Source organism: Notolabrus celidotus, chromosome 2, assembly GCF_009762535.1.
Source record: "Notolabrus celidotus isolate fNotCel1 chromosome 2, fNotCel1.pri, whole genome shotgun sequence".
NCBI classification, from domain to species: domain Eukaryota; kingdom Metazoa; phylum Chordata; class Actinopteri; order Labriformes; family Labridae; genus Notolabrus; species Notolabrus celidotus.
The window spans coordinates 23,711,453-23,739,005 of NC_048273.1; the positions used below are offsets into that span (position 1 = coordinate 23,711,453).

The following is a 27,553-nucleotide window of genomic DNA, read 5'->3' on the forward strand; positions in this document are numbered from 1 at the left end:
CCCTAATCCTAAAAGTAACCCTAACCCTAAACCTAACCTTAACCGTGACCCTAATCATAACCCTAATCATAGCATCAACCCAAACCGTAGCCTTAACCATAATCATAACCTTACATTTAGCCCTAAAAGTAACCCTAACCCTAATCATAACCCTAATCATATCCTTAACCCTAATCTGAACCCTAACCCAGATTAAATCCTTAAACCTAACCTTAATCATAACCATAGACTGTATAAAATATGGACGTTGTATCAGTGACGTCACCCATCTGTTCCTGAGAGCTGTTTTGAAGCCAATCGACGGCAGCAGCCATATTAGAGGCCGGGCAGATTTGGGCAAAAACTTGAAAACTCAATATTTTCTGAACCGTCACATTAGAAAAAAATTCAGCCCCCGTACAGTGTGTGCCATTAGAGAGATTAGCTTCGAAGGGCCAAGCCGTTTTTTGAACCAGGCTGTAAACATGTTTATTAATGCTGCAAAGATCGTCGTTTTCCCATTCATGTCTATGTGGTTTACGGTGTTTCTGCAGCCAGCCTCAAGCGGATTCTCAATGTATTGCAGTTGTATTGCAACTTGTGCAGGAAATGTGTTAAAATGAAAGACAGACACTTGGATGTTTGTATTTGAACAAAATATTCTCTTTATTCTGTAAGAGAACTGAATATGGTGGAGCTCCACTGATAAACGTACATGAGTTCAGCTCATTAACAAATGGAGAATCTACAACCAACATACTATTGCAACCGATACGAGAAAGTAAAGTGAACCGTGATGGGTCAAAACCGTTTCAAAGAGAGAATACCAAGAGAAGCTGGTAGCAGGTACGGCAGAGAGTAACACTGAGGAAGAGAGCAGGTACAGCCATAAGCTATCTTTATGAATATGAATTCAGGAAGCTTTAAATTCTAAGTCCGACCAGATGTTTATTGTTTATTGTTGCTTCCTTGACAGCACTATTTTAGTTTAACTACAAGTTGCATATTAATTTTTGTAAACTTTTACACCATAGGCATGCAAATTTGATACTAGAGAGGCACACAACACATTTGCAAGTTGTGATTGAAAATGTGTTGGCACTTGATCAATAGCCAATTTTGATTTGCAGATAAGATTCATCGGCACAAAATGCACCTGAATAGTAAAATATAACCGGCAGTTAACTGAGTAAAATCTGTGATATTATACAAACTTTTAATACCATACAGAAATATTCAAAGCCCATTTGTATTCACAAGAAGTGCCATCAGTAGAGATGAATTCCTGCACAGTAACAGTCCTCTTCCTCAGTATTTCACCGTTTAGCATTATACAACTGACACAAAAAGGACTTGAACTTGTTTCAGCTGTAAGCAGTGATGTTAAATTTGCTCTATTAAATTCAGATCTGAATACACCATAAACAGACAAATAACAGTTGTTTTTCAAAGACATCTTTTTTAACCATTTTTCTTTTATACACAAAAAACAACAGTCAAGAGTACCAAATATGCATGCTGGATCTGTACGTATGTCAAAAAAGGGGTAAAAGGAGGAGGGGAGGGTAAGGATGGGTGTCATATACACTTTTTTAAAATCTTTTTTTTTTGTTAGTTTGATTTTTTAAAAGTTCTGTTTTTCATATATATATAAGAAGCTGTTACTCCTCAAAGCTGTGCTGGGTACTGTGATCAGATAAGCAGTGGTAAGAACACAACAAGACTCCTCGGTGAGAATCACAAACATATTCAAACCTCGCTGCAAATAAAACTTTGCAGAACTGCTTGAGGGCGAGTAGTAGTATTTGTAGTAACAATAGTAGTAGTAGAGGAACAACAGACAGTTGCTATTTTAACAGTCCTGGGGTGGTGGTGAGTATAAACACTCATATATAACAGTAGGCTTATTGTACCTGTTGTAAAAGAGACTGCACCCTTAGTTTGAATCTAAACGTACCTTTGTTTTGCTGAGAGGTGAACCTAAGCCTGTTTCCTGGAGTAATGCGAGTTAGCGTTGAGTTAAAACTCAACTAAACAGTCTGTAAAAGTAAACAGATATTTTGGTTTGTCCCAGTAACCCTCTTTAACTGCTTGTCTTTCCACATGTTCTTAGTACTACTATAAACTAAAACCCTGCCCGTTCAGAAACACCTGTACTCTGTGGGGGTCTATACACCTGAGGGAAAACATGCACCCCTCCATCACGGACCCCTCGCTGACAGAAAAGGGAATATTGCATGTTTGGTGGAGTCAGACATGGAGAGGAACTGTCCTGCAGAAACCTCAAATATGTATAAATTGATATAAAAACAGGTATCAAGAAAAAAGGAGTTTCGTCCCTGTTGGCCTTCCGTTTATTCTGTAGCTTTTCCACTTGATAAGCTTGAGGTGAAAAATGTACCTTCATTGTACACATCCTTCTTTTGAACATTTCAACTTGAGTCAACTCATGAAAAAAGTGAGTAAAATACCAAAGGACAAACTTAATGAAATCAGTTCCACATGAAACTATTTTAACATCCCTGCAATGTAAATGTATGGATGCCGAATGGCCCAAAAATTAAGATCCAAAACCTGCACTTATCCAAAATATTGCGTGCAACAGTAACTTGTGGTAACTTGTGGATCTTAATTTAGAAAAGCAACCAAAGCCTAGCTAAACCATTTTTTTTTATATGCAATCATTTACAAGGAAACTTAAATCTGCCAAAGCACATGTATGTTCAAGAGGTTTCTGCAGGATAATTCCAACACTGAAACAGAAAAGTTTCAACTTGCAAACAGGACTACCTCCAGTTGCGGTCATCATGTGCAAATATATGAAGTAGCATGAGTGAGAAAGCTGTGACTCTGGGACTTTTGGTAGTTTTTTTTTTTTTAAATCCTAAACAGAAAACAGTTTATATCAACAGCACATAAACTGGAGAGTGCAGATAAAGTTAGATCTGATTGACTTTTACCATTCCGACATCATTGAACAAGGATTTTAAAGATGGATCCTTCCTGACATGCCACAAAAAAGTACCTGTTAAACTGTTGTTTTTTTTTTTTTAAAACACAAATGAACAGATCAAACAGTCCTAGCTATCTGTACGGGACACCATTCACACAACATGGTTTTATCTTCTGAGTTGTGAAAATATCAAGGCAATGGAGATAAAAACATCACTGAAACATCCCTTTCCAACAACTGAAGGATTAACAAGAACTGAAATCTTTGGTCTAAATGTTGTAGGGGAGGAGGGAACGAAAAACAGTCAGAGAACAGCGACTGCGACTCAAAACAACCCTTCAAACTGTAATATATCTTAGCTTTATATTTATATGATAGATACGACATCTCAGTGAAAATGTGATTCAGGTAAATAGTAACACAAGTCTCTTGTAGTCGATAATGTGTGCAATTTCAGACAAGCCCTCTGTGAAGGAAAAGATCCGAACATCTCTGAGAAAAGTTTCAAAAAGCGCCTCCTTCCCTCCTAGATTAGCTCTACGTATGCCTGTAACGAATACTGTACATCTGTCATAAAACTCTAAAAACGTCGGCTCTGCTCACCATAAAACAAAAGGGAACTCTTAGTTTTTTGTTTTTTCTTTAATAAATGTATATTTTCATATAAAGACATTCAACAGTGAGCAATGCAGTAAAGTTCAAGTAATAGAGTTAGGGATTTTTGGAGTTCCCTGTTAGAAAAACAAAAGACAGCTAATAAAGAAAGAAAAATAAAACCGTTGAAGTGTGGTGTGATGGAGGGGAAGGAAAGACTATGACATCTTTTTTGGCGATGATGCTGTGTCGAAGCTACAGGAAGCAATGAGGGACATGCCTCTTGAAGTGAGGACACTACAATGGTCAAAGTCGTCGGGATCTAGCTTAGTTAACTGAGAGCGATTTACGTGAGCAGAAAAAACCCTGATTTATTTATTTATTCATTTTTCAAATCGCTGGCTTTGTTGTGTGGTAGTTTGTACGGTAAACTTGAAACACCTGAGGGTTAATGACCGGTAATGTCACCAAGGAGACGTCAAATCCAAACAGGCCTAGCACCTTGAGTTAGGATCATCTCGTTTTGCGAACATGACTGCAGTGCTTTAAGTAAAAGAAGGAAAGGATGACAGTTTTAGACCCGGACTGATCGTTTTTTTTTTTCTTTTTTTGTTTGTTTTTCTTTTTTGTACATTCAATATTATATCAACAAACCCCGCCTTGCTGTCCCCAGTTAGTCTACGAGAAAGAACAAAGACTGTCACCACTGGTGGACGAAACATACAGAAAAAACTCTCGTCTGAAATCAGAGAAAGGTGGCTGTGAAGAATGGGACCTACCTGCAAATTTTGAAAGTTGGCAGAGGAACAAAAAACCCAAACTATTTTGAAAAAGGAATCCTTAAAATCCTTGTAGCCGAGACAAAACAACACCCTTAGTGCTGCAATTGTTACGTCCACCTGTGCTGACAGTCTCCTGTTTTTCGTCTTCCATAGTGTTTAGTAAAACTGGGATGGTAGAGAGGGACTGCTGGCGTGTGGAGAGACCCTTGAGCTAAATCTAGTGTGGCCTGTCCTTGTATTGGTCAAATGCATCTTCAAAGGTGGTATGATCTGTTTTCTTTAAGATGCATGACAAACCTGGAAGAAACAGTAAGTACTTTTTGTTTCCTTTCACCTTTTTAGGGCATTTTAAACTGGCATAAAGTTGAAAAAATGTATGCCAGTTGAAAACAATCTATTCATTAACTGGTCTTCTACTTGTAAGAAGTAGAACTAGTTCCTGTGGTTGTTCTGAACTCTGGTTATCCAATTTGTCAAAAGTGTTGTTGTTTTTTTGGAGCAAGGCCCTAATAATTCCAAATTTAGTTGTTGTCATGTACAAATATAAAATTTTCCAAATCTTGCGTCAGCACGATAAAATAATTTAGATGTTATCAAGACTAACTAACACTACAAACAGGCCACACTAGATTTAGTCCTGCTGGTTTTAGGACGCTTCAAACTTATTCAGTCTCCAGTAGAAAAATAAAGAGGAGATTGCTAAAGCAATGGCTTTCAGCTCCACAAATCTCACCTCCCCTAACTCATCTACCTACCTTAAGAGGACTAGGTCAAGGACTGGGGTGTGTGGGGGCAGATAACGGTGATACCGTTTGGGGTGACTACACTTTAGGGTGTGGAGGAGGACATTGAGACGGGGGTGTAGATAAACACGTGGTGGGTACAACCAATGTTGTATCATTCACTCACAATGACTCCTCTGCAGCAATCAATGGCCCTCTTCCTACAACCTGGTTCACTTCTTCAGACATACTAAATGTGTGATTGTGTGTTTGTGGTCCATACACTCTGATGTTGGATTATCACACTGTGGAAAACGCTGCTGACAAAAGAGGCAGGGGGAGGTGCTTTGTCTGACTTTGTAACCAGCATCGTCTCGCCTTCTCAATAGGTTTTTGGTGCAGTGTCAATGTCAGCTTTAGGTGGAGTTAAGGTTGGGGGTGCAGCGGGAATTGAAAACAGCTGCCTTTGTTTGCCATAGAGCCAGGGTCAACAAATCTTCTCCCCATCCTTGCAGCTCTTCTACCCTTTACTTGTAATAGCTGCAGATTACAAGACAAGCACCAACAATACGGCTGTCTCGAGACACCAGGTCCCACCTGAACCAAACCATGGATGTATTATTAGGCCCAAGTATCAAACCACGCGATGGCATCCAATCAGTGCAGTAACAACTGATCGCTTGACACATATGCCAGAAAGTTGGTAGTATAACTTTCGTGGAACACCATCCTCTGAATATGCATGGTACTGCTTCATCTCAACAAAGTAGAATATCGTGAATATATTTTGGCAGCATAACTGAAAGAAAGTGAAAATTCAATTAATTTCAACCTCTTTTTAGTCACATTGAGTTTATCACACTGCAAAAAAGACTTAGTTCTGATTTTCTGAGATGCCCCACTCATGTTTTTCTATTTTTGCCCCCGAATTTAGCAATGTGATCACTGTGTGCAGATATTCTAAAAAATTCTCAGCGTAAAAGAAGTTTCACAATTTAAAAAAACCTTCATTGACTATAAAAAATCCACAATTTGCCTAGTTTGCAGTTCTAGAAGTCTTTGCTATAGTTTTTAGACATCTGTTTTATTTTGCTGGCTTATGATGAAAATTGGAATTTCAGGCTACAATACCAAAAGTGTCCACTAGGGCACAAAATTCAGTCTTTGTTTTGGCTCAAGAGTGCTTTCCAGTGATTTCTATGTGAGTGTTGTACATTTAATAATACATCCACGAACAAATTAACCCTGTTCATTGAACTCCAAAATCAAAAGCCAATGGTTGAGCAGTATCCTCGTTTCAACAGCCAATCACTGAAGCAGAATTTCAAATTTCCAGGAAGAATTGAATGCAACTTGGTTTCGTTTTCCACTTTAGTTTCAACAAAGTTTTTATTGTGTGATGCTTCCACTGGTTATAAAGTCAAGCACCGGCAAGAAGTTCTGTGTAAAAAACAAATAAAAGAGGAAACTAATAAATCAGACAAACAAGTTTTACTCCAAAAGCTTCACTGTGCACTTTGATTATCTCTTGGACCTTTAGTGCATCTCTCTCTCTCTCTCTTTCTCTCTCTCTCTCTCTTTCTCTCTTTGTGACTTCTGAACTACACAACGCTAAGATTGCACGTTCTTTCAAGTTTTCAGTATTTTCTTCTAAAGCCTGTGTCTTCAGCTCGGGACGTTCTCCGTCTACCTGCTCTGTGTTACACATAAAACATTTATCAAAGCTTATTATTTCTGAAGGTTTGTTACAAAATGAACACAAACAGTCCCAGTTTAACCACCACACAGTCGTTAGCATATATTCATTCATGTATTCCTCAGTCTTTTTTTAAAAAACCACACATAAAATGGGTTTCAGGCTGCATGGTCAGACGTTTTTCCCTCCTTCATGCTTTCCTCTCGAAGGATGGTTTTGGTGAAACTGACCGTTTCTCGTCTGGTTTAAGTGTAGCAATATTTGTGACCTCAGCACTCTGCATGTAGTTATGTAACCGGCTGTTCCTGTTGAAGTGTTTTCAACCAGTGTTTCCATGAACTGCACTGGCTTGACAAAGCTCCAGGAGGCTGTCAGAATGGATGGAAACACTGGATGCAAACGTCAGTTTCATGGAGAGAGCACATTTGATCATCTCCTGCAGAAAGTAAAGACTTAAAGAGTCAGAACATACCTCTGACAGGGCGACCAAGCTGGAAAAACAATCACTTTTGAATTGGGCTGCAACTTCCTACTTTTCCTCCATACATTAATTATATGTTTGGCCCTCTCAGCTCCTCAGAGGAGTTTTTGAAACTGATTTATATCAACACTGATGTCTCTTTATGAGCTACCAAAGCAAACAAGGACAAGTGATTCACTGCGCTCTGACTAAACAGCCTTTCTTTTGCATTTTCCACAGCAAAGACTGATGAATTAAATTACATTTTTTTAAAAAGACGGGATGAGTCTTTTATGTTAAAAACAGAAGAGGCACTGCTGTCTCCACAGGGGGTGCCAAAATCCACTCAAACAGAGTTCCTCACAGGAACTTTACAGCAGTCAACAATTTGGATAAAGCCATGAAAGTGACTAAAATCTAATATTTAGGAAGCCAGTTGTGCAACTATCAATTTGCATATTTATTTATCTTTGTTATTTCTTTTGGGAAAGCTTGATGGGTAACATGCAGAGAACTGAGGTCACAGATGGCACTCTAAGTGCTTCTTACTCGACCATCTGTATTTACAGACGGCTCTGTCGGTTTCTGTTTACGTACCATTTGGTTTACCAAAAAAGAAAAAAAGGCTATTTGGTGCACAAGCACGTGGCCCAAAACTCGGTTTTATGTGTGGTCTCAAACACACCATTCGTTGCTTTTCTTCAACCCTTTTCTCCATTCACAAAAAGAAAGACGAAACTAAGAAACACACACACACACACACACACACACACACACACACACACACACACACACACACACACACACACACACACACACACACACACACACACACACACACACACACACACACACACACACACACACACACACACACACACACACACACACACGCACTCTGGCTGACTCTCTCCCCTCCCTCTTCCCTCTCCACACCAACTTTGGTCTCTGGTTCTGATCCTTGACTTTGCCATTCACTCAACTAAAAAAAAAAAAAATTCCAGCAAAGAAAAAATCCTCAACAGTTAGTATAAAAGCAAGCCTCTTCTTCTCCCTCTTCTTCTTTCAAGACTACAAAACTGTTTTGTGTTGCTTGTGCCCCCCCCCCCCCCCCCCTCCCCGAAACCCTTCAGCAGCAGTCTACATGGAGGAACACTTCAGGAAAACAAGTGTCCGTTGTCTTGTTATGCTACATTATTTTTGCTCTTAGCACAGAGAGGGACAGAGAACAGACATCATCTCCTCTTGCATTTACCACAAAAAAAGGAAACAAAAGGAAACATGACTCAGACAGGGTCGGGATAGAATCATCTGAGGTGGGAAATAAAATAACGGGAGAAAGTTTTAGAGCGGGAATGTTTTGTTGTCGTCTTCGTCGTGTTTGTTTTTCTAGTTTCTGGTAAAAAGTCTGAGCTGGAGTTTAGGTAGCAGCGGGGTCAACCTGAAACTCTGAAGTCTCCTACTCCGTTTCCTTCCTTTCTTCCTTCAGTCATTTTTTTCACATTCACAAACATTTAAAACTTCCTTGTGCAAATCAAGCAGTCTTTAGAAAGAATGCCCTCCGAAATTGTTCTTGTAAAAATATATAACTCCAAGGTGGCTGACGTGTGTGTTGCAGCAAGTGTTTAATTTGTTTCTATCTTTATGGGGTCTGGTGTTGGGGTTGCTTTTGTATTTCAACCACCCCCCCTCCCTCCTTCTTTCCTTCCTTCCTTCACTCTCCCCATTCTCCCTTCCCCAAGAGGGGGTTGGTTTGTTGTCTATGTGGGGGTGTGGCCAGGTGGGTGGGGTTCATCTGCGTCCGGAGGGCATCTGTGCGTAGACGGGGTATGCAAGGCGCACGTTGAGCGAGTCATTGTGCTGCACCAGGGAGGTCTGGTGGTAGTGGAGCACCAGGTCCTTCAGGCTGCTGTACAGGTTGTAGGGCTCGGCGAAGCCAAAGCCCCGCGGCGTGCTGTAGATGACGCAGTGCTTCACCTCGCCTTCCACACTGAGGGAAAAAGAGGAGACACATCGTCAGGAATTAAAGGGTTATTCCTTCAAATAGTTTGTAGTCTAAATGACCAACAGGTACTAAAAGTTTTGAGCAAAATAGAGAATTAAACACCAGCAGATACATTTTGAAATCAATTACTCATGAGGTCACATTTGTATGTTTTGGCCAGGACTTTTGAAACTATTCAAGCTACTGACATCTTGAATTGAAAGCTCTGCAGACAGACAACTGCAGCAATCTAATCTCCTGGAAATGAAAGCATGCATACGCCTTTCAAGGTCTTGTTTTGACAACATTCCTTTAACTGTTTGATTTGATCTGGCTGTGGAAGTTTGTATCTGAGTCGACGCTGTCTTGTTGGTCTTATCTAATACTTTGAGTCACATAAAAACAGATCCAAACTATCCGATCACTAGCCTCATTTATGAGGCTTTTTGCTCTTTTTGTCTATAAAGTTTGGTGGCTTTGAAGAGAGCGATGTAACCACTGTTCAAGTATCTTAATATTCACATAAAGCTCTGTCTCTGTCGGAGGTATTTCAGTAAGTGAATTACCTAGAGGATTATGTTGTAGAAATTTAAGTTTGCTGCTCCCCTTACTTGGAATGACTAAACTTAACTTGGAATTACTTGATCAACTCTTTTAATGGGATGCTTTTGCAGGTAAATAATTATGAGAGGGGCATAATTGGGTTTGATTCAGAGGAATATTTGCAGGTTGCACTTATAAATTTTGTCTTTTAATGTATTATAGTCATGCATCATGTCTGATGTTTATATAAGGCTGCCTGAAAAAGTGGGGATAGTTTTGATGGAGTGACATTTCAGATGCACATGTACTAGAATGAGCTCATGCGTGTACTTACACTACAGAGCAGGCGTAGCAGCCCTTTTTGCTGCTCTCTCTGATGAGGAACGCTCCGTCCGGCTTCTCGATGAGCAAATCCTCCGCCTGCGTCCTGTTCAGGTCCCCGACGAACCAGCTCTTCTCATCGTAGTGAGGCAAGTTTTCGTCCTCCTCACTCACAAAGTATCCTCTGCACCCACACACAGTTACACAACAAGGGAGAAACGTGGAGAACTCAGCAACAGGGAAAGAAATGTAATATTCACAGTGCTTTCTTTCAATGAGGAGGGATTAAATTAACAGAGCTGTGTGTGCACAGATGTGTGTACAGTTACAGTGTTAACCCCATTTTTTAATCTTCAGCCACAGGCTTGGCAGAAGAAAGGAAAAAAAACTCACTCATCAGTGTTCTCGCTCTTGATTCCCAGCCAGTCGTTAATTCGTTTCTGACGAACTCCTTTGTGATTGAGCCAGCTACAGAGAGAGAGAAAGAGAAAGGCGAACCATTAGTACTACTAGGAATCACTTTAAAAGGCTCCTTTCATTCACAGCGCTCTTCATGCTGCCGTGAGCGAGCATGAGACAGAGCAGAAATAAAGTGAAGCAACAAATGTTTTCACAGAATGAGGACGGCTCTGCTCGAAAGAATAACGCAGAAAGTCTCCTGATGCAGCTTCAAGTAAGATGATACACAAGTTTTAATTAAACTCTGAGACAGAAGATGTGAGAGGGAAGGATTCAAATTTACTTTCACTTTTGTGATGTGAAGTTTTACATACTTCAATGGGACGCTCAAAGAAGAGGAGCTGATTTTTTTTATCTGCGTCGCCCCTTCAGCAGATCCTCCAATCAGAGAATGAGCATAATGACAGACTTATTTGACCTAATTGACTCAAACTTGAGACTATATATCAGAAGTTAAAATGGAAAAACGCTCATGTAGGACTTCTCTTTAACTTCTGAAAAGCAGACAGAACGACTTATTCATGCAGAGCTGCTGCCCTTCTGATCAGAGCAAGTTTTAAATCCTCAGGCTTATTGTGAGCTTTGGGAAAGACAGCTGTTTATTTATCAGCTATGAGTTTGAATCATATTGCTCTAATTAGATTACAAGCAGAGGCCGGAGTGTTCTTTCAGCGAGACAACATGCATGGGGCTTTTTTTTCTAACCACTAAGCTGCATTATACTTCACTCTCTGTGTAACAGACTGAGTGTGTTCTTAGTTAGAAGGACTTGAAAAATTCTCCTATCAAGTCTTTCTTCGTTGTCCTTCTGTGTGTGGTACTTACACTAGATACTGGTCCCTGATCTTTCGGAGCTGTATGAGGTCGGGCTTCAGACTGTTCATCTTCTTGTCCGTCTCTCTGTTGTCCATGGCTTGTGTCTTCAGGTCCTGCTCCAGCCGCACCTTGCTGTCGTGGATCTCCCCGAGCCGAGACTTGAGCTTCTCGTAGTTCATCATGATCCGCTCGATCTCCTTGTCGTTGCCCTCTCGTCTGAAGCGCTCGATGTAGTCTTTGCTGTAGCGCTCCTGCGTGTGGCACTGCTCCTCGAAGATCTTGATGGTCTCGTTGAAGGCTTCAATGGCCGTCCGCTTCATCTGGATCTCCTGAGAAATGAAAGAGACAGATGTGAGTTGGAGGACGGGATTGGAAACCGGCAGTAAAAACAACAGTCAGGATTTCTTAGTGTGTGTACCTGCGACGTCTTGGTGTATTCTTCGTACAGTCTATCGTACTCTTTGCTCTTCTCCTGGTACTGATTGTGATATTCCTGCAGCTTCTTCCCAACAGCATCAATGTTGTCCTCCTTTACAAGCTGATCCTGAAGAATTAAAGAGGTGAAACCAAAAGCATTAGAATGTTTCATGCACTGAAACTGCAAAGGAAAAGACTGAGATGTAATCAAGGATAGAGGGAGTAGTGCATTGCATTGCATGTTTGCTCCCTTCACCCCAGATTCTGCTTACTGAGGGTGACTCCTGAGCAGGCTCGTTAATAAAACCACCCACAATACCCGGGTTGCAGGGCAAGGTGTGCCCGCTTTGGATATATTGCACTGCTCCGAGTAATGACTCGCCTGGCAAACGATTGCAGCGAGGGAATAAATGCAACACCGGGCCTTTGACACTGCAGATGTGTGCATATTTCAGCGAGCAGTGATCTTGCTGCGGCTGCAATACGGAGTGGGAACACTTCAACAAGAGCTACCGGGACGAGGGTTAAAGAGGGAACTCAGCAGAGAGGAGTTTAAAATATGCAACCGACTAATAGGAAAATAAATGAGAGACAGTGAGGTCTCTGAGATCAAGGGAAGTTTTATATCTTTGCAACCTGAGATATTAAAAAATAAAAAAAACTATGCAGGGAAAAATACAGCCGTGCAGCAAGTGTGTAGTGAAAGATTAAAAAAAAAAAAGTCATGCATACTGCAGCATGGAGCCCAGGGAACCAAACCTCTGTGGCTTATGACCCTCTGATTTGTCCTCTCTTTGCCCCTCCAAATTTAGGAACCACTACATAAAGATTTCCCTTAACTTGAACGAGGCCGCCTCGCCCAAACCACCGAAAAAGTCCCTAAACTAAAAGTAGACGGGGATGTCCACATATTCTACTATAGTCGAACATTTCTTTGCATTTTATAGTCTGCTCACGTCATCAAATCCTTGTTTTCAATTATAAAACTGTCTGCTCTGTCTTGTTTCTCAGGTTTGTGTTCTTGGAGGTGTGAATGTTTGAATGTATGCTGACCTGCTGGAAGCGGGAGATGGGGTACATGAGCTTGACGTCCAGCTTGGTGTTGTACTGAGCCAGAGACTCATGTCTGTAGTGGCTGATGAGCTCCACTACTGAGTTGAACGTTAATGGGTCGGAGAAGCCATACTTCCCATCCCGGTGGTAGATCTTTATCAGCTTGTTGTTGCCCCCTTTCCTGGAAACGAAAAAGAAGATGCAAGCGAGAAGATCAGCACATTTCTCCTCCATATAGAAACCCTCATAGTAACAGAGTGTCTTCTTAATATTCACATTTTAACAGCTTCTATTCTTGGCTCAGTTCCCCTCCGAGCACTTTATTTCCAGGGCAGTGGGCAATTTGCTCCAATTTAGCAGAATGCTGTGTGGGCAAAACACTCCTCAACACACGATTCTCCTCAATCTGAAGCTAACTAGAGGCATGGCTGCTTGTAAGTGGGGCAGGAGAAGTAATCTGCTGCTCCTTCCAGTATCCATAAACCCCCCTGTGGTTTAAAACATGCTACAACCCTGGCTCTCTGTTGCAAGCTGCAAGTTAAAGACTTTACCTCAGTGTGAGCGTGTAGTCGCCCTGCATCTTGGTGGAAGCATCCCGAACCAGAAAGGTCCCATCGGGCATGTCTCTGAGCTTATCGTTCACCTCCTCCCTGCAGAGAAACAAAGCAGATGACAGTGTTTGAGTTTGTTTAGTGATTTCAGTACAGATGGTGTTCATTTGAAAACCCTGACTCTGATTATCTGCAGCCGTACACATCAGAGTGAAGAGGTTACTAATTTAATCATACAGTGAAGGACTGGACTGACTGGTCCCAGACAGCTGCAGCATCTCAGCTCTGGATCTGTGTTTGTGTGTGTTAAAGGTGGTAGACTGGTTGTCTGCACTGTTAGATGTGGTTTTCATCTGAGCAAGTGCGTGTGGATTCTGGCTGAGGGCTAACCTGTACTTATGGAGGTAAGGCGGTGACTCGGTTACCGACAGGTAAAGATTCATCACATGAACAGATTTTTCATGAAACGTTAATCTCAAAGGAAAAAAGGCTGCATCGAGAAATCCTAATAATTGCTACCCCCTTCGAGGCCACCAGACTCCATAAACAAAAACAGTATTTAGACCTGGAGAACTTAAGAGTTGCAGGTGTGCAGCTGTAAAGTTTTTCTGTGACTTAGGAGCTGTGAATGGTTAGTTCGGGTCTAACACTACATGTGTGCAACACAAAACAACACTAAAAACAACCAGTAGAGGAAGCAGTTGACCTGCAGCTTGTGTGTTCTGCAAGGTAGAATAAGAGGCGTTTTTCCACCGCAGGAACTTTACCCTGGAACTAGGGACTTTACCCCTGAACTACGTGCGTTTCGACCGGAGGAACCAGGGTCTAAATTTATTTCCGGGGTAGATAATCTCCCCCCTGAAAAGCCCCTGCTTGGGGGGTAGTATTTTTCAAAGGTCCTTGGACTTTTGGTTGAACGTAACAGTGTTTGTGGAGTTAACACAGTTGTTGAAACACAGAGGGAGTTCCTGGGAATGCATACTATTTTAGTTTTTTATTAAGATTTCCAAAAATTATTTAACATAATTTTTTTTTCTCAATATGTTACTGGCCTATCATCTACCCAGGGCTTCAGCCTGCAATCGAAACGCAGACAAAAATGAGGGCACAGGACCCCGGGACTCTTGGTCAAAATGCACCTTTGGTGTTTTTGTGAATGGGGTCTGGTGTTTGAAGAGCTTATACTGATTTGAAAAAAGGGTTTTCCTTTAAGGTTGTTCTTTACTAGAGCAATCCCATAACTTTATAAAGTGGTCCAGACTGAAAAATATGAAAGTATGACCCATGCTTGAAATGACAGAAGCACAAGTTTGATCAGTATTTCTCACCTGGATATGTCGCCCCAGTACCACTCGGCCTCCTGCAACGAGCCTCCTGCTCCTACATCCTTTGCTCCGTTGCTGCTAACCCCCCCTACCCCGACTGACGAGGGCTGCTGGGGCTTTGCCGGCTTCGGAGGAAGAGCTGAAAAAGAAGAAACAGAATATTTTACAACTCAAAAAATAAATAACAGTTGGTATACACACACTTTTATTAGAGCAAATTTGATGCAGCAGATGAGGAGGAGAGACTATAGCCGAACTGAAAAGCTAGAGAACATCCACGTGAATTCCTCACATGCACACATACTTCATATGCAAATTACAGCAGGGGCGCTGCATTTATATCTCCACACAAGCACAGCAGCAGTGCATTTATTAATCACACAGGCAAACAGTAGCATGACAAACACAGACAATACATCATCCCAGTAATTAGTCTGTGTGTCATAAACCACACAAATACACAGACACACAAATATGAGCCTCAAAATGAAGTGAAAGTTGTCCTCAGACTGTAAGAAATATTACATCCTGAGGAAGAATGAGGAGGTTTATCATTTCTGACATTCTCCTCCTGAGCTGCTGTAGGGAATCTTCTAGTAAATAATCAGTCATTTATTGCGGATAACAGGTTTGAAACGCACTAAAAACACATGTTTTATCCTTGGTTTTGAATCTGGATCACTCTATGACTTCTGCTCTTTCAGTTTTAACATTTAAAATCATGACTGCCCATTTTTAGACTGTATTTGATGCATACAAAGCTCTTGTGCTTTGCGTATGAAGGTTTGTAGAAAAAACTGAAAGTAGGTTAAGAAAAAAGACAATGTTGTTGCTCACAGGCCCCAAAACTCCAGCTACTGATTAAAAAATCTGAACAACAAACTTTGTATGCAGAGAGACCCCATGTTTGGATTCAGGGTTAGGCTTACAAACAGAAGCTTGGTGTTTGTGCGTTTCTTGCTGTTTGGCACACAGAGCAGCAGCAAACACCAGAGCACACTGAGGTTTACAAGTCTCTTGGCACATCTGGACCAGTTTACAGCACAGCAGTGTAATTACTGCAGAGCTCCTCTATCACAAATCAGCTACGCTCTCGCTCTCTCTCTCTCTCTCTCTCTCACACAGGCGCGCACACACATACACACACACAGAGGACTGACGTGGATGCCATCAGTCAAAAGGGAAAGTACGCTCGCTGCAGATATAAGTTCCCTGAAATGCCACCAGAGCGTCCAGGAACATCCTAACCTTACACCCTTTGACAGGAACACACATGACTGGAACAGACCGGGAAACTCCCACAATGCACAGGGAGAGTCCCCCATCAACACTTCACTTGGGGCTTCTGAGAGAAGCTGCACTAACACACAAACCCACCACCATGATCAGCTGACCATGTTCTGCTTATCAACATGATATGACTTAAACAGGTGTGCAGATAAAGCTGCAGTAAGTGATTTTCAGACCACTTGGGGGCAGCAGACATGGCTGCACAATCTGATTAAGTACTTGATTAGAGTTACAGCAACAAGTCAACCACCAGCTGCTGAGTCCGAGTCCACTCTGAGTCCAAAAATGACTATTTTAGTTGTTTTTGCATTATTGTGTGCATATATGCATGCTCTATTTGTATACATTGTCACATGATAAATACCTTGCATTACTAAACTGAGACAACATACGAATTGCAGGCTGCTGAGGGCCTCAGAGCCACTAGGGGGCCCTGACACAAACTCATTAACTACATGAAATGAGTGGAAAAGCTGTTTATGATCTGGCTCTGTGACTTTTATTTACTTATTTATTTATTTATGGTGACATATTTTTATTCTGCAAACAAGGTGATGCATTGAATTGAATTTCAGGTGAACTCAGAAAAAAGAGCACAACACTAGCTGCACAAAAAGTGTTGCTCAGAATGGATATAGAATCACAAAACATATGAAAACAGAGCTTTAATGCAGCGGAAATGTTTGACAGCCCCATCATTTTTTGTTTTGAACAGTTCTGACTTTCATCCTCTTCTACACACAGTGCTGATTCACGTAGAGAGGTTTAATCACATGTGATCCCATTAAAGAAGTTTGTGAATGAACATTTTAAAAAATACAGAACAGGTTGGTAAAGTGCAGCAGTTGGTAGAGCGGTTATTCTACCTGTGATGCAATGCTTCTCATGTTATTGAAATAAACGCAATAATCGTGATCAATTAGTCGTAAAACTGGTAATTAATTAGATAACCTTTTTTAATGATTTGACAGCGCTAATTAGATTCAGGGGAAAACTTCAACACCTTTAATTAGTGTGATTTGAAAACACTCAATGTTATAAACATTGAGAAACAATCTGAACGTGCAACAACAACAACAACAACAACAACAACAAAAGATAACAGCCCAGCTGTAATCACTCCATGTTGCGAGGTCCGCATCAACGAGGTTTAACTGCAGATCAAATATTTAACATTTACTCAGAGCGGATGAGTTTCAGTACAGGCAGCCCCTCTTCCTCTTCCTCCCTTCTTTGTTCTCTTCCCTCCCCTCTAAATCTCTCTCCCTCTCTTCTCCCTCCCTTCTTTCTCTCTTTCCCGTCACCACAGCAGTCAGTTTGTTACTGCAGCCAGAGCTGTCACTCAGCAGCTGCACTGTTCCCCTCCATCAGCACTTTATCAAATCTCTCTCTCACACACACACGCACACGCACATGTGAGGATAGGATTAATGATAGCACACCACTTATTAATATGAGTGACATTTGGATGATTCAAAAAATACTGGGGGAAACTTTAAGGAAATAATGTTGCAAAGAGGAGTGAAGTGTTTGTTGTTGTGCATGAAGTCAAAAGGAGTGCCAAAAAAGAAAAAAGGTGTGACAACAGAGCTTAAAGTTCTTGTTTAAAATGGTTATCATGCACTTCTTTTTAACTTAAATGATAACTGCAATGAAATGCATTTTTTCAACTCTGCAACCCCCAAAGAATGTAATTTTGAAATGACGAAAAAATGCATAACAGAAGCAAATTTACATGATAAAGAGCCAAAACATGTCAACATTTGGTCCCTGATAATGTCAAATTAAGGAATAGATTACTTCTTAAGTTACCATCACAGCATTACTATAAGCAACAACAGGACAATGAACATGACCATCACACACCCACACACACACACACATGCACATACACACACACACACGCGCGTCCTTTGTTGCAAAAGGTCCACAGGAAACCAGAAGCATTAAATCAAACAGTGTCAGTGACTCCTGCAGCATCTACGCAGCCAAACCCCCCTGACACCCGGATCGATACTTCTGATAAGTCTGCTCTTTTCAGAAAACAAGTCAAATTCACTGATGACAACCGTCTCAGCCCAGAGGACACAGTCAGGAAATGTCAGAAAAGATCACAAATATTCATTTCACGCAATTATGGGGTTTAAAATCTGTAAAATATCAAGCACTCGGACAGAAAGAGGGAACGGTGAACAAAGGCGACCATCAGTGCAGCCTCTCTCCCCTCCCTTCTCCCCCCTCCCCCTCAGCAGACAAAGGAGCAACGCTGAGCTACATACACTCTCTCTCTCACACACACACACACTGCGATATCACTTGTCATCACACATGCGGGCAGAAACCCACAGCTCTCCTGAACAATGACTGTCAGCACGGACTGACACACACACAATAAACACTCACACTTGACAAACACACAAAGCATCGATACGAGCCTTTGTCATCCTTGCAATGAGCTTTAAATATCAGCTGATCTGTGGCACAGTCTAATTCCGGGGTTTAACAAAAGGTTCTTATACGCAACAAGAGTTAACACACACACCCACACAGAGAAGTTAAAACAAAACTGCACTCAGAGCATAAAAAAATCTAAGTATGTCATGAATTAAATGTTCCAAACACATCTGCTCTCAGTCTGTTTCATTTCCACAACTTTACATCTGGGTACAGTGCAGAGCTGCAAGTGGTGTGTGTGTGTGTGTGTGTAAGCATCTACAGAGGGTGGGTGTGTTTCAGCGTCACGGCTGTGAAGAAAACACACTCACACACACTCGGGACACATGGACAGCCTTGACAGGGATTGTTTTTTTTAGTTTTGCAATGCAAGGGTCCAGACTGCTGCAGAGTTAGAGCTGTAGCTCTCTTGTATTCTGCATTTTGTCTATAAAGTGTCAAAAAAGTAAAAAAATAAAATAAAATTTCTATTTTTTTGTCCACAAGACTATCCTAAGTTAGAGTGTTTATATGCACGTGGATACAAAGCAAAGAAAAATATCAGCATCTAAGAATCTTGAACAGCAACATTGTTGGCTGTGGTGTTCTGCCAAGAAATTGTGCAGCACAATTTCCAAGTTGTGCAAAAATGCATAAATGGCAAGGCAACCAAGACAGACAACAAATACACACACACACACACACACACACACACACACACACACACACACACACACACACACACACACACACACACACACACACACACACACACACACACACACACACACACACACACACACACACACACACACACACACACACACACACACACACACTCCAAGAAAATGTGAGTTGTGTTTTGTTCAGAGTCAGAGAGGAAGGGGCTGCAACAGTAAAATAAAAATCAGAGAAACAACAAAAAGAAAACAGAAAGAAAGACAATGAGTAAAAGATTGCTGCGGGACAAAGTCAGCTGAGTAAAAGAGAAAGAGTGAAAACATAAACAAAGGAGCCACAAAAGAAAGAGAAGAAAACACAAAATTTTAAATCTGTCCTGTTGTCTCTTACCGTCCTCCAACATCGTACTCTCTGTAAGCTGCATGCTGCCACTTGTCTCTCAGCTGTTTCCCTCCTCCTCTCTCTCTCCCTCTCTCATTCACTCTCCCTCTCCCTCTCTCTCTCTCTGTATCTCTCTTTCTCTCTCTCCTCCTCCTCAACTACCTCCTCCTCCACCGCCACCTCCTCCGCCTGCTTCAGGCTCCGTCAGACTGAAGAAAAGAGCGAGCGAGGCTGATCCTAAAAGACAGACGACAAGCCGACTAATCCCTGCACGGAGGCCCGCCCACTCGGCCAATCAGAAGGCAGCGAGGTGGAGAGGGAGGGGGGGTGGCTTGAGAGAGAAGAAAGGAAGAAAGAAAGAAAGAGAGGAGGGAGGTGGAGTTACCCCATGGTATATGTGTTCCTTCTGGGACACCACACACTCAAAGCACAGCAGCAAAGCATTGAGCGTTAAATCAACAGGTCGTCTTCCATTCAGCCGGAGCAGCTGATCACTGAACATGTCTCTAACAGACTCACCTCACTGGTATAAAAACTACAACCAGACTGGTCTGGAAAGGAATAAATATATAGGTCTACACATAGGTTAAACTTCACCATCTTTCCAAAACCTAATAATATTACATTTAAGATGAATAACACCTCAACTGACAGAAAACCTCTACATCTGAGAAGCTGCAACAAAAGAATGTGCAACCAGCTTTCAACTATATCAACATTTCTGCTGTAAAGTCCTCATTTCTTTCAGGCACAACCTTTAAAAAAAAGGACAACAACAATAAATGAGCTCTGGATTGAACCCATGTGTCAACAGATCCATCTTCATGACCATTATGCAAATGGATGAAGGCTCAGGGACCTCGAGTTAAGACTCTTTTGTCAAAATACTCTATCCAAGATCCAGAAACACGTGCACGCTGTGATACTTTTGGAAGTTATGTAAATTGCCTGATTTTTGGTTCGGAACATGTGGGTTTATGTTCAGATTATGATCCTCACTAGTGGCTCTTATCACTCAGCGACACATATGGACAGCAAACATTATGGACGGTCTCTTATGGGCCACATGTCGATCCCATCCTCCATATGATGATGATGATGATTACGTCCTGAATGCAAAGAGGCTTTGACATCTTGCTCGATTAGCAAGTCTGTGCAGCTGCTTTTTGCACTTTTAAGCCTGTTTACTAAATCAAAGGTCATGTTTGTTGATGAAAAAATCCAGAAGACAGAGTTGCCGAACGAAACTAGTTAAAAGGGTTTATTTAACAACGTATGGATGAGCAATGTAGGAAACATGTATTTAATTAGATCCTCATTTAAGAACAATGAAATTCTGTTTCTTAGAGCACAATATGGCAAATTTAAGTGATTTATAGAAAAAGTTATGGAACTTATTGTTGAATTGGTTGCAAAAAGGCAGCTTTAACTCATTTTACTGTATTCAACATTCTTATTTGGAGAGAAAACAATCGTGCTGTCATCGTGGTTCCACTGAAAGAGTAAGAAGATATAATCTCTGATGCAATTTGGTGATTGCCTACCAAAGAAAACGGACATCTCCTTGCTGTCATTGTTATCAATGTTACATAACGCAGCATATGGTGCAGCAAAAATCTTCACAAAAGAAAATATGAGCATCATAAAGAGTCATAGTGAAAAATGTGAAGCTTGAGCAGGTTTGTTTTCATGCTGGCTAGGTTTGGATTTAAATGTGCAAACCTTGAGATTGGATTTGATAAGAGAAAAAATGGTATAATCCTTTCACAATCTGATTTTTTATTGAATGACAAACTCTTCCTTCAAAATGCACACACAGGTACACACACAGTTACACACACACATACACAACACACACACGTGCACAAAGTTACCAGTAGAAACGCAGGCTTTGCCCTCCCCCGGGGGAAGCAGTGGCACTCTACCTGTGCTAATCACCCCGCACACAAAGGCAACTCAAACACACTCGCCTTTACACACATACACACACACTATAACTGTCACTGACACTCACTCGTTTCAATTCCAGTGTAATAATATTCTAATGACCATCTGCGGGATGCTCGTCTTCCATTCTCCCTGCCGCTTCTGTCCTCAACCCCTTTGTCATCCCTCCCTCCATCTCTCTCGTCCACTTTTCCTCCCCTCTCAGCCTCTCTTGTCAGCATCTCCACAGCGGCTCTCTAGATTACATGTCAGGCATGTAAAGACAAAGACGCACATGCACACTGACTCTGCACAGGGTGAGACAAAGACGAGATGGGCTATGAGCGACATATCGGCGGGGAAACAAAAAGATGTAGAGAGGTTTAGCTAATGTGATTGATGACAGGGGTTAGCTCACAACAAAATCCTACACACTCCAAGTATTGGCTGCACAAAAGTGCATGCACTGTCAGGATGCTTGAATGTATTGTCATTTTGCCAAAGTTGTAAATGCATCCTTTTGTGTGTTTCTGCATAGAATAAACAGACGTATTACAGCTGTGATAGTAACTCCTAGTGACAGAAGGAATACAGATTGCTCAGGATGCTATAAAAGCCAAGGTCCAGTGGCGGTTAAGTGTGTGAATGACCAGCAGTGACTTGCATTTACATCTCCGTTGCATTGAGGTGTCCATTAAATGCACTGTGGCTCCAACACAATGAGAGAAAACGCTGCACGGATACGAAGAAAGAATCAACTCCTCTCTTATTCAGAGAGGAGGAAAAAAGGAGGTTAACTTAAAAAAAGTCTACTTTATTTTGACTTCAGCATGCTCTAAATGAAGGAATCCACATTACACATTAGACTTTAAAGCTGCAAGCGCTGGTTAGATAAGGAGCAAACTTTTTCCCACTTGAGTGCAAGCTTCACATTTAGACTAGTTGTGATAAATTTAGTCCTCTTAGTCTATTTACTTTGCATTTAATGGATTTTTTCTGTTGTGCATCTTTTCTGCAGCATGCCAGAGATAACATAATACAGCACTTCAGGCTGCTGCAGAATACACATTTCACCCAGCCCAATGGATGCATAGATAAAGGATGGGACAAAAAGGGACAGAGCTACCGGGCCAAACTGCATTCAACAGCGCCTCCTGGAAACAACACAACGTCCCACATCTGCGCCATGATCCATTCAGCGCACCGAAGGGAGGAAAAGAGGGGGGGTGGGAGTCAAATGGACACCGAGCAATGAATGAATGCATGAATGAATGAACAAATGAATGAAACATATTCAATTGTGGGTGACAGTTGGCCAGAAAGGGGCACAAAGAGTTATAGATGCGTGTCAGTAAAGGGTGTTATGATTATGAAACGCTCGGGACCTTTTATGCCCGGTCCCTCTCGGTCCCATCCCCCCTTTCCCTGCTGTCGGCACCGGACAGAGCTGCTGTCTGGAACATCCGGATGAAGCTTTTTCAGCTGAAGTCTAATTTTGGGAGCTTGGATGCATAGAAATGTGCACAAAATTAGGTTTTTAGTTGTCCGGAGCAAAATCGGCTGCACCAAAAAAGCGCTAGTGTTTCCGCTTATTCTGGTTCCACAAATATTTAGGAAGCATCGTCTGCCATGTTTGCAGTTCATTTATCACATCACGTCTCAAGCAGACGGGCAGAGAAAGATCTCTTTAACACAGTCTACATGGGACCATTGTCTCCAAAATTAGTGCAGGAGCTGCAAGCTACGGATTCAAAGCACAGATGCTAAAATAAGGTTTAAAAGAGCGTTTCTGCTGCAAAGTAGAGTAAGAAAATGACAGTAAAATATATATATACAGTGCTGTCATTGAGGCTGCAAACTGTTTATTACCATAATGTAACATGAGATGTCGCAAAATCGTTGCATTCAGGCTTAAGTTGCCCGCCTCCCAAACACACAAAAAAAGGCTTATGCAACGCTAATGTAGAATTGTAGGTAAATGCTGAAACTGTGGCAGCAGTGAGGCACTGCCAAACGCGACAATTATCACCAGAAATGAGCAGACACACCAGAAATCCCTCGAGAAGGACGACCCAAATATCGTTAAGCATCGCCGGGGGGGTTTGAGCAGCACCAGGATGTGCGCTGTGAAACTTTCCACCGATTTCAACAGTCACGAAATCGAACGTTACACCCCCCTCTCCTCCACGGCTATAGCTCCAGACCTCAAACTTCCACGTCCAGGTGTCCCTCTTACCTGGCGGCTGGTCCATTTCCAGGTAAAATATCAGCTCTGTGGAGTAGGGCATCATCGTGTCCCTCCAGTCTCCTTCTTCTCCGGCTTTGTCCGCTGTCCAAACTGTATTATACATTGCTTTCGTGTGGCGGTACGTGACAATCTTTCTCCAAAAAAATGGGGGAAAGGCGTATAAAATGGCGACAAGAACAAACCGACGTATTAAAAAAGACTTGATTAGATAAGCTAGTCTATCTATCTATCTAACTTGAGAGTCCTCTATCTGAATTCCTGCTTCAGGACTGGAATAAATAGACGAACTGTGTACAGCAAGCACCGGGCTTCGACTGCTCCCTCCGACATACTAATAGTTTAAATAACTTGAAGCTCTTCATATGTGTATCTTTCTATATATATATATATATATGTATATATATATATACATATATATAAAAGCGTCCTTCAAACGGAAGGAGAGTAGATACCAGCTCTACATTTCAGTCCCCTCTCCTTCTCCTCCGCAGGTGCCGCCGGCTTGCTAGCTTCATTTTAAGAAGAGCACTGACAAGAGGAGGCTGGCAGAGGCTCACACCGGCTGGGACAAACCATTCTGTCGCTTCTACGAGGGGGGTGCAAAACCTCTCGAATTATAATTCATCAAAGATGAATACAGAATCTTTATCAAATTTAATACAACACACTCTCTATAAACGTGTAAATTATTAATTGAGTAAAATACTACTTTTACGACGAATTTTGTGTGTTTTTCCTTTGAAATACAAAAACTAAATCACCCCTTTGTCAGACGCTTTCTTTCCCCTGGCCCACCGCTTGCCGAGCCTCTGTGCGCAAGCGCAGAAGCTGCATTTCAAAGCCAATAGGGAAATTACTTCAGCCTCTGAAGACAAGTTACAAATTCTGTGGTTTTCCACTAAGATCCTCCTCACCCTCCCTCTGACTGCCTGCTTGTCATTGCAAGCTACTGGCTGCTACTGCTGCAGCCACATTGGGATATGACATAACAGACTACACAAATAAGCAGCTGGTGATGTTTTGTATTTTTCCAAGTGTCAACAAATCCCTTAAACTGATCCAAACCACCAGTAAATTAATCCTGCCATCAAACCTCGCCTCTGTTATTATTCAGTTTTGCCGCACAACTTCATGTTTTTTAAAATAATTTTTAAAAATTAGACCAAACTATCATGAACACTATTTTAACTGTAGGCTATTTCACATACACTGTTCTGCTATCCCTGCTGAATTGATCAGCCCACGGAACAATCCCCCCCAAATTAAATATATAAAGTGTTTCTGAGTTGTTGTGAGTAATCAATTAAAGGCACTGGCAGGATAGAGAAGCCTGAGTTTTTCAGACATGAACTGACATTAAACTCTTTCCCCCCGGGCACTCTCCTCTCTACCATCATGAAAATGGGGGAGTTAGAGCGTACAGCTTGACCCAACAGGAGGATGCACTTACCCTTACAGGCTTCTTGTCCTCTCTAACTTTTTTCTAACATCTCTAAGCTAACTTTTCTTTCTGTCTTCTCTCTACCTTCATAAAAAGTGTGGGAAAAGGGGAGGTAGAGCATACAGACTGACCCAGAGGATGTGAGCTCTTGCCCTAACAGGCTTCTCACCCTCCCTGTCTCCTTTCTGACATCCCTTTACGGACTCTTCTCTCTGTGTTCTCTGTGCACTGTCCTCTCTACTGTCATGAAAATGGGGGAGGTAGAGCGTACAGTCTGACCCAGCAGGAGTGAGCCCTTGCTCAAACAAGCATTCATTAGAGCTCAAGCATCTTGTGTTTATTTCAAATTGAAGGGTAGGAATATGCAACAAATCACATCACCATACTGTGGTTTGGAAAATGGTATAGCAAGCAGTGTATAGTAGGAAACCATATGATGAGACCAGAGTATACTGGCTCTATAGACTGTCTCCTTCAGACTTATATTGAGTTTAAGGCATCCATGTCAGTATTGATGTAGAATCTCTTAGCAAACACTGCTCTATATGTGATGATTTGAAGGTGATATACATGATGACACTAATAAACTAGATTATCTCCACCCCCAGCAGCAGTGGAAATTGTATCTTCTTTGGTCAAACATCTTTTTTTAGAGCTATAGTCAGCGTCTTAGTGGCCTCATTTAACTCCAGTGGAGAAAAAGATACCATTTACAATGTGAAAAGAGCAGCCTACAGCTAGATAAGTACCATTACGTTAATGATATGGAAGCATAAACATGAGGCTTAGGGATACAGACAGGTGCAGACATGTATTTAGAGAGGTCTATAATACAGGGATTACTGCACACCAAACTCACACGCATCAGAACACACACACACACACACCTGCTAAAAAGGATATTATGGATTGACAGGATTTTAGGTTGATGTCTGTTTTGGGATTTCCATGTTGTTCAGTTTCTAGATTTTTTGGTTGCAACAATTAATACTTCGATGTATGCCCTCAGCTCTGTAGACTTGTGTAAAGTCTTTCAGCTCTTTGTCTTGGTTTTCAGGCCCACAATTTTTACCATAAAGTTTAGGCTCACTGGTTTTGAGTCTTTTATGGCTGCAGTGGGCAGATGTTTGGATGAAAAAAGCCTAGTGCAAAGTACCTGCTTAGTACCAAAATCAATGTCTTTTTCTTATGGTGTTCCAATAGGGCTGATTTTCTAGCCATTTAAACAGAAATTGAATCTCAACAAACTGACTAATCTACAGGTACGAACAAATCATGAAACAGTCAAAACTGAGCACAAGTTATTTATCAGACTAAACATGGAATCTAAGTATGAGGGTATCCAATGTCAACTATTTTGGCTGGCTTAAGTTAGCAGAGCTAGCACAACCTGCAACAGCATATGACCAGAACTTCAGGTAGAAAATAATAACAACATTGTGATGACGTTTAATTGTTTAAAGCAAGCTGTTATTCCTTTTTAGGATTTCTCTGGACTGCATATGGGCTGTAATAAGGAGTAGATTACCCTGGATGCAAAGAAGTATAAAACCCCAATTTGTGTCATGGCCATATGTAGCTGATGTGCAAAATACCCATTTCTCACTTAATTTATTACCTCCCTTAGCATTTTCAAGTCATTTCCAATATAGAATGATGTTCATTAATAAACTATGGTGTCACTTATGTTCAAAAGGTAAATCACTTTACTATGTATGTTTTTGTGGGGGCCCCAGATTTCCAAAAATCCAAGATGGTCAAGTCTTACATGCAGAGTTCAAGATCCTTCACAAACTAATAAAGTGATCATGCTGGCTCGTCTGTTTTTCCAACATTATTTCTGGTATTGAGTTTTCTCTCGTTTAGGATAAATTAGGTCACCTTCTTTTCAGCCCGGGTCCAGTGATCCTCCTTAGTTGTTTGCTTGTCAGTTTCCATACAGATTTGTCTGCAGGTCTGGTCTTGGTATTTATTTCCCACCTCTATTTTTAAAATCACATTCTTCAGTGTTCTGTGTAAATATAAAATTGGGATGACAGTCTGTTTAAGCTGATTAACTCTTTCCAAAAATTCTGGTCTAAACTATGAGCCTGTTAATCCCCCCCTCTCTCTCTCCGCTCTATTCCTGTGCCAAGAGCAGAAAGTAGAGCACTCTTAAGATGAGAAAAAAAAAAAAAGAACAATAGCATCATCACCATCAGCTGCCCCTCTAAAACACACACTGGAGACAGACTGGCCCAGTCATACACATAGTAATCTCCTGTTAACAGCCTAATATCAATACAATATCTTCAGATGGGGGCTTCTGCCACCAGTAATTAACAGCTGCTCTGTCTATCTATCTGTCTGCTGGGTGTCCTACCTTCAGGGAGCCACAATAATGAAAGGTCTGCTCCCCAATCTGCCATCCATCCAGATCTGTCCTCCCTCTACATGCACCCACCCACACGTTCATCCATCTATCCGTCCAAACCATCAATCCCCTCCAAAACTCATGT

The 27,553-nt window shown here is 41.5% G+C and overlaps 1 protein-coding gene across 2 annotated transcripts in view; it reads right to left on the minus strand.

The window, feature by feature from the left end:
- Positions 1 to 620: 620 nt before the first annotated feature.
- The window catches only part of pik3r3b (phosphoinositide-3-kinase, regulatory subunit 3b (gamma)), a 258,254-nt gene continuing 231,321 nt past the window's right edge, over positions 621 to 27,553 (minus strand). For both annotated transcript variants that reach the window (XM_034703712.1, XM_034703705.1), the window contains 8 exons: positions 14,659 to 14,794; positions 13,331 to 13,429; positions 12,780 to 12,960; positions 11,728 to 11,853; positions 11,319 to 11,638; positions 10,428 to 10,502; positions 10,048 to 10,218; positions 621 to 9,176 (listed from right to left, as the gene is read on the minus strand). In XM_034703712.1, coding sequence (XP_034559603.1) covers positions 8,978 to 9,176; positions 10,048 to 10,218; positions 10,428 to 10,502; positions 11,319 to 11,638; positions 11,728 to 11,853; positions 12,780 to 12,960; positions 13,331 to 13,429; positions 14,659 to 14,794 — 1,307 coding nt within the window. In that variant the 3' untranslated portion in view covers positions 621 to 8,977. The remainder of the gene's footprint in view (positions 9,177 to 10,047; positions 10,219 to 10,427; positions 10,503 to 11,318; positions 11,639 to 11,727; positions 11,854 to 12,779; positions 12,961 to 13,330; positions 13,430 to 14,658; positions 14,795 to 27,553) is intronic.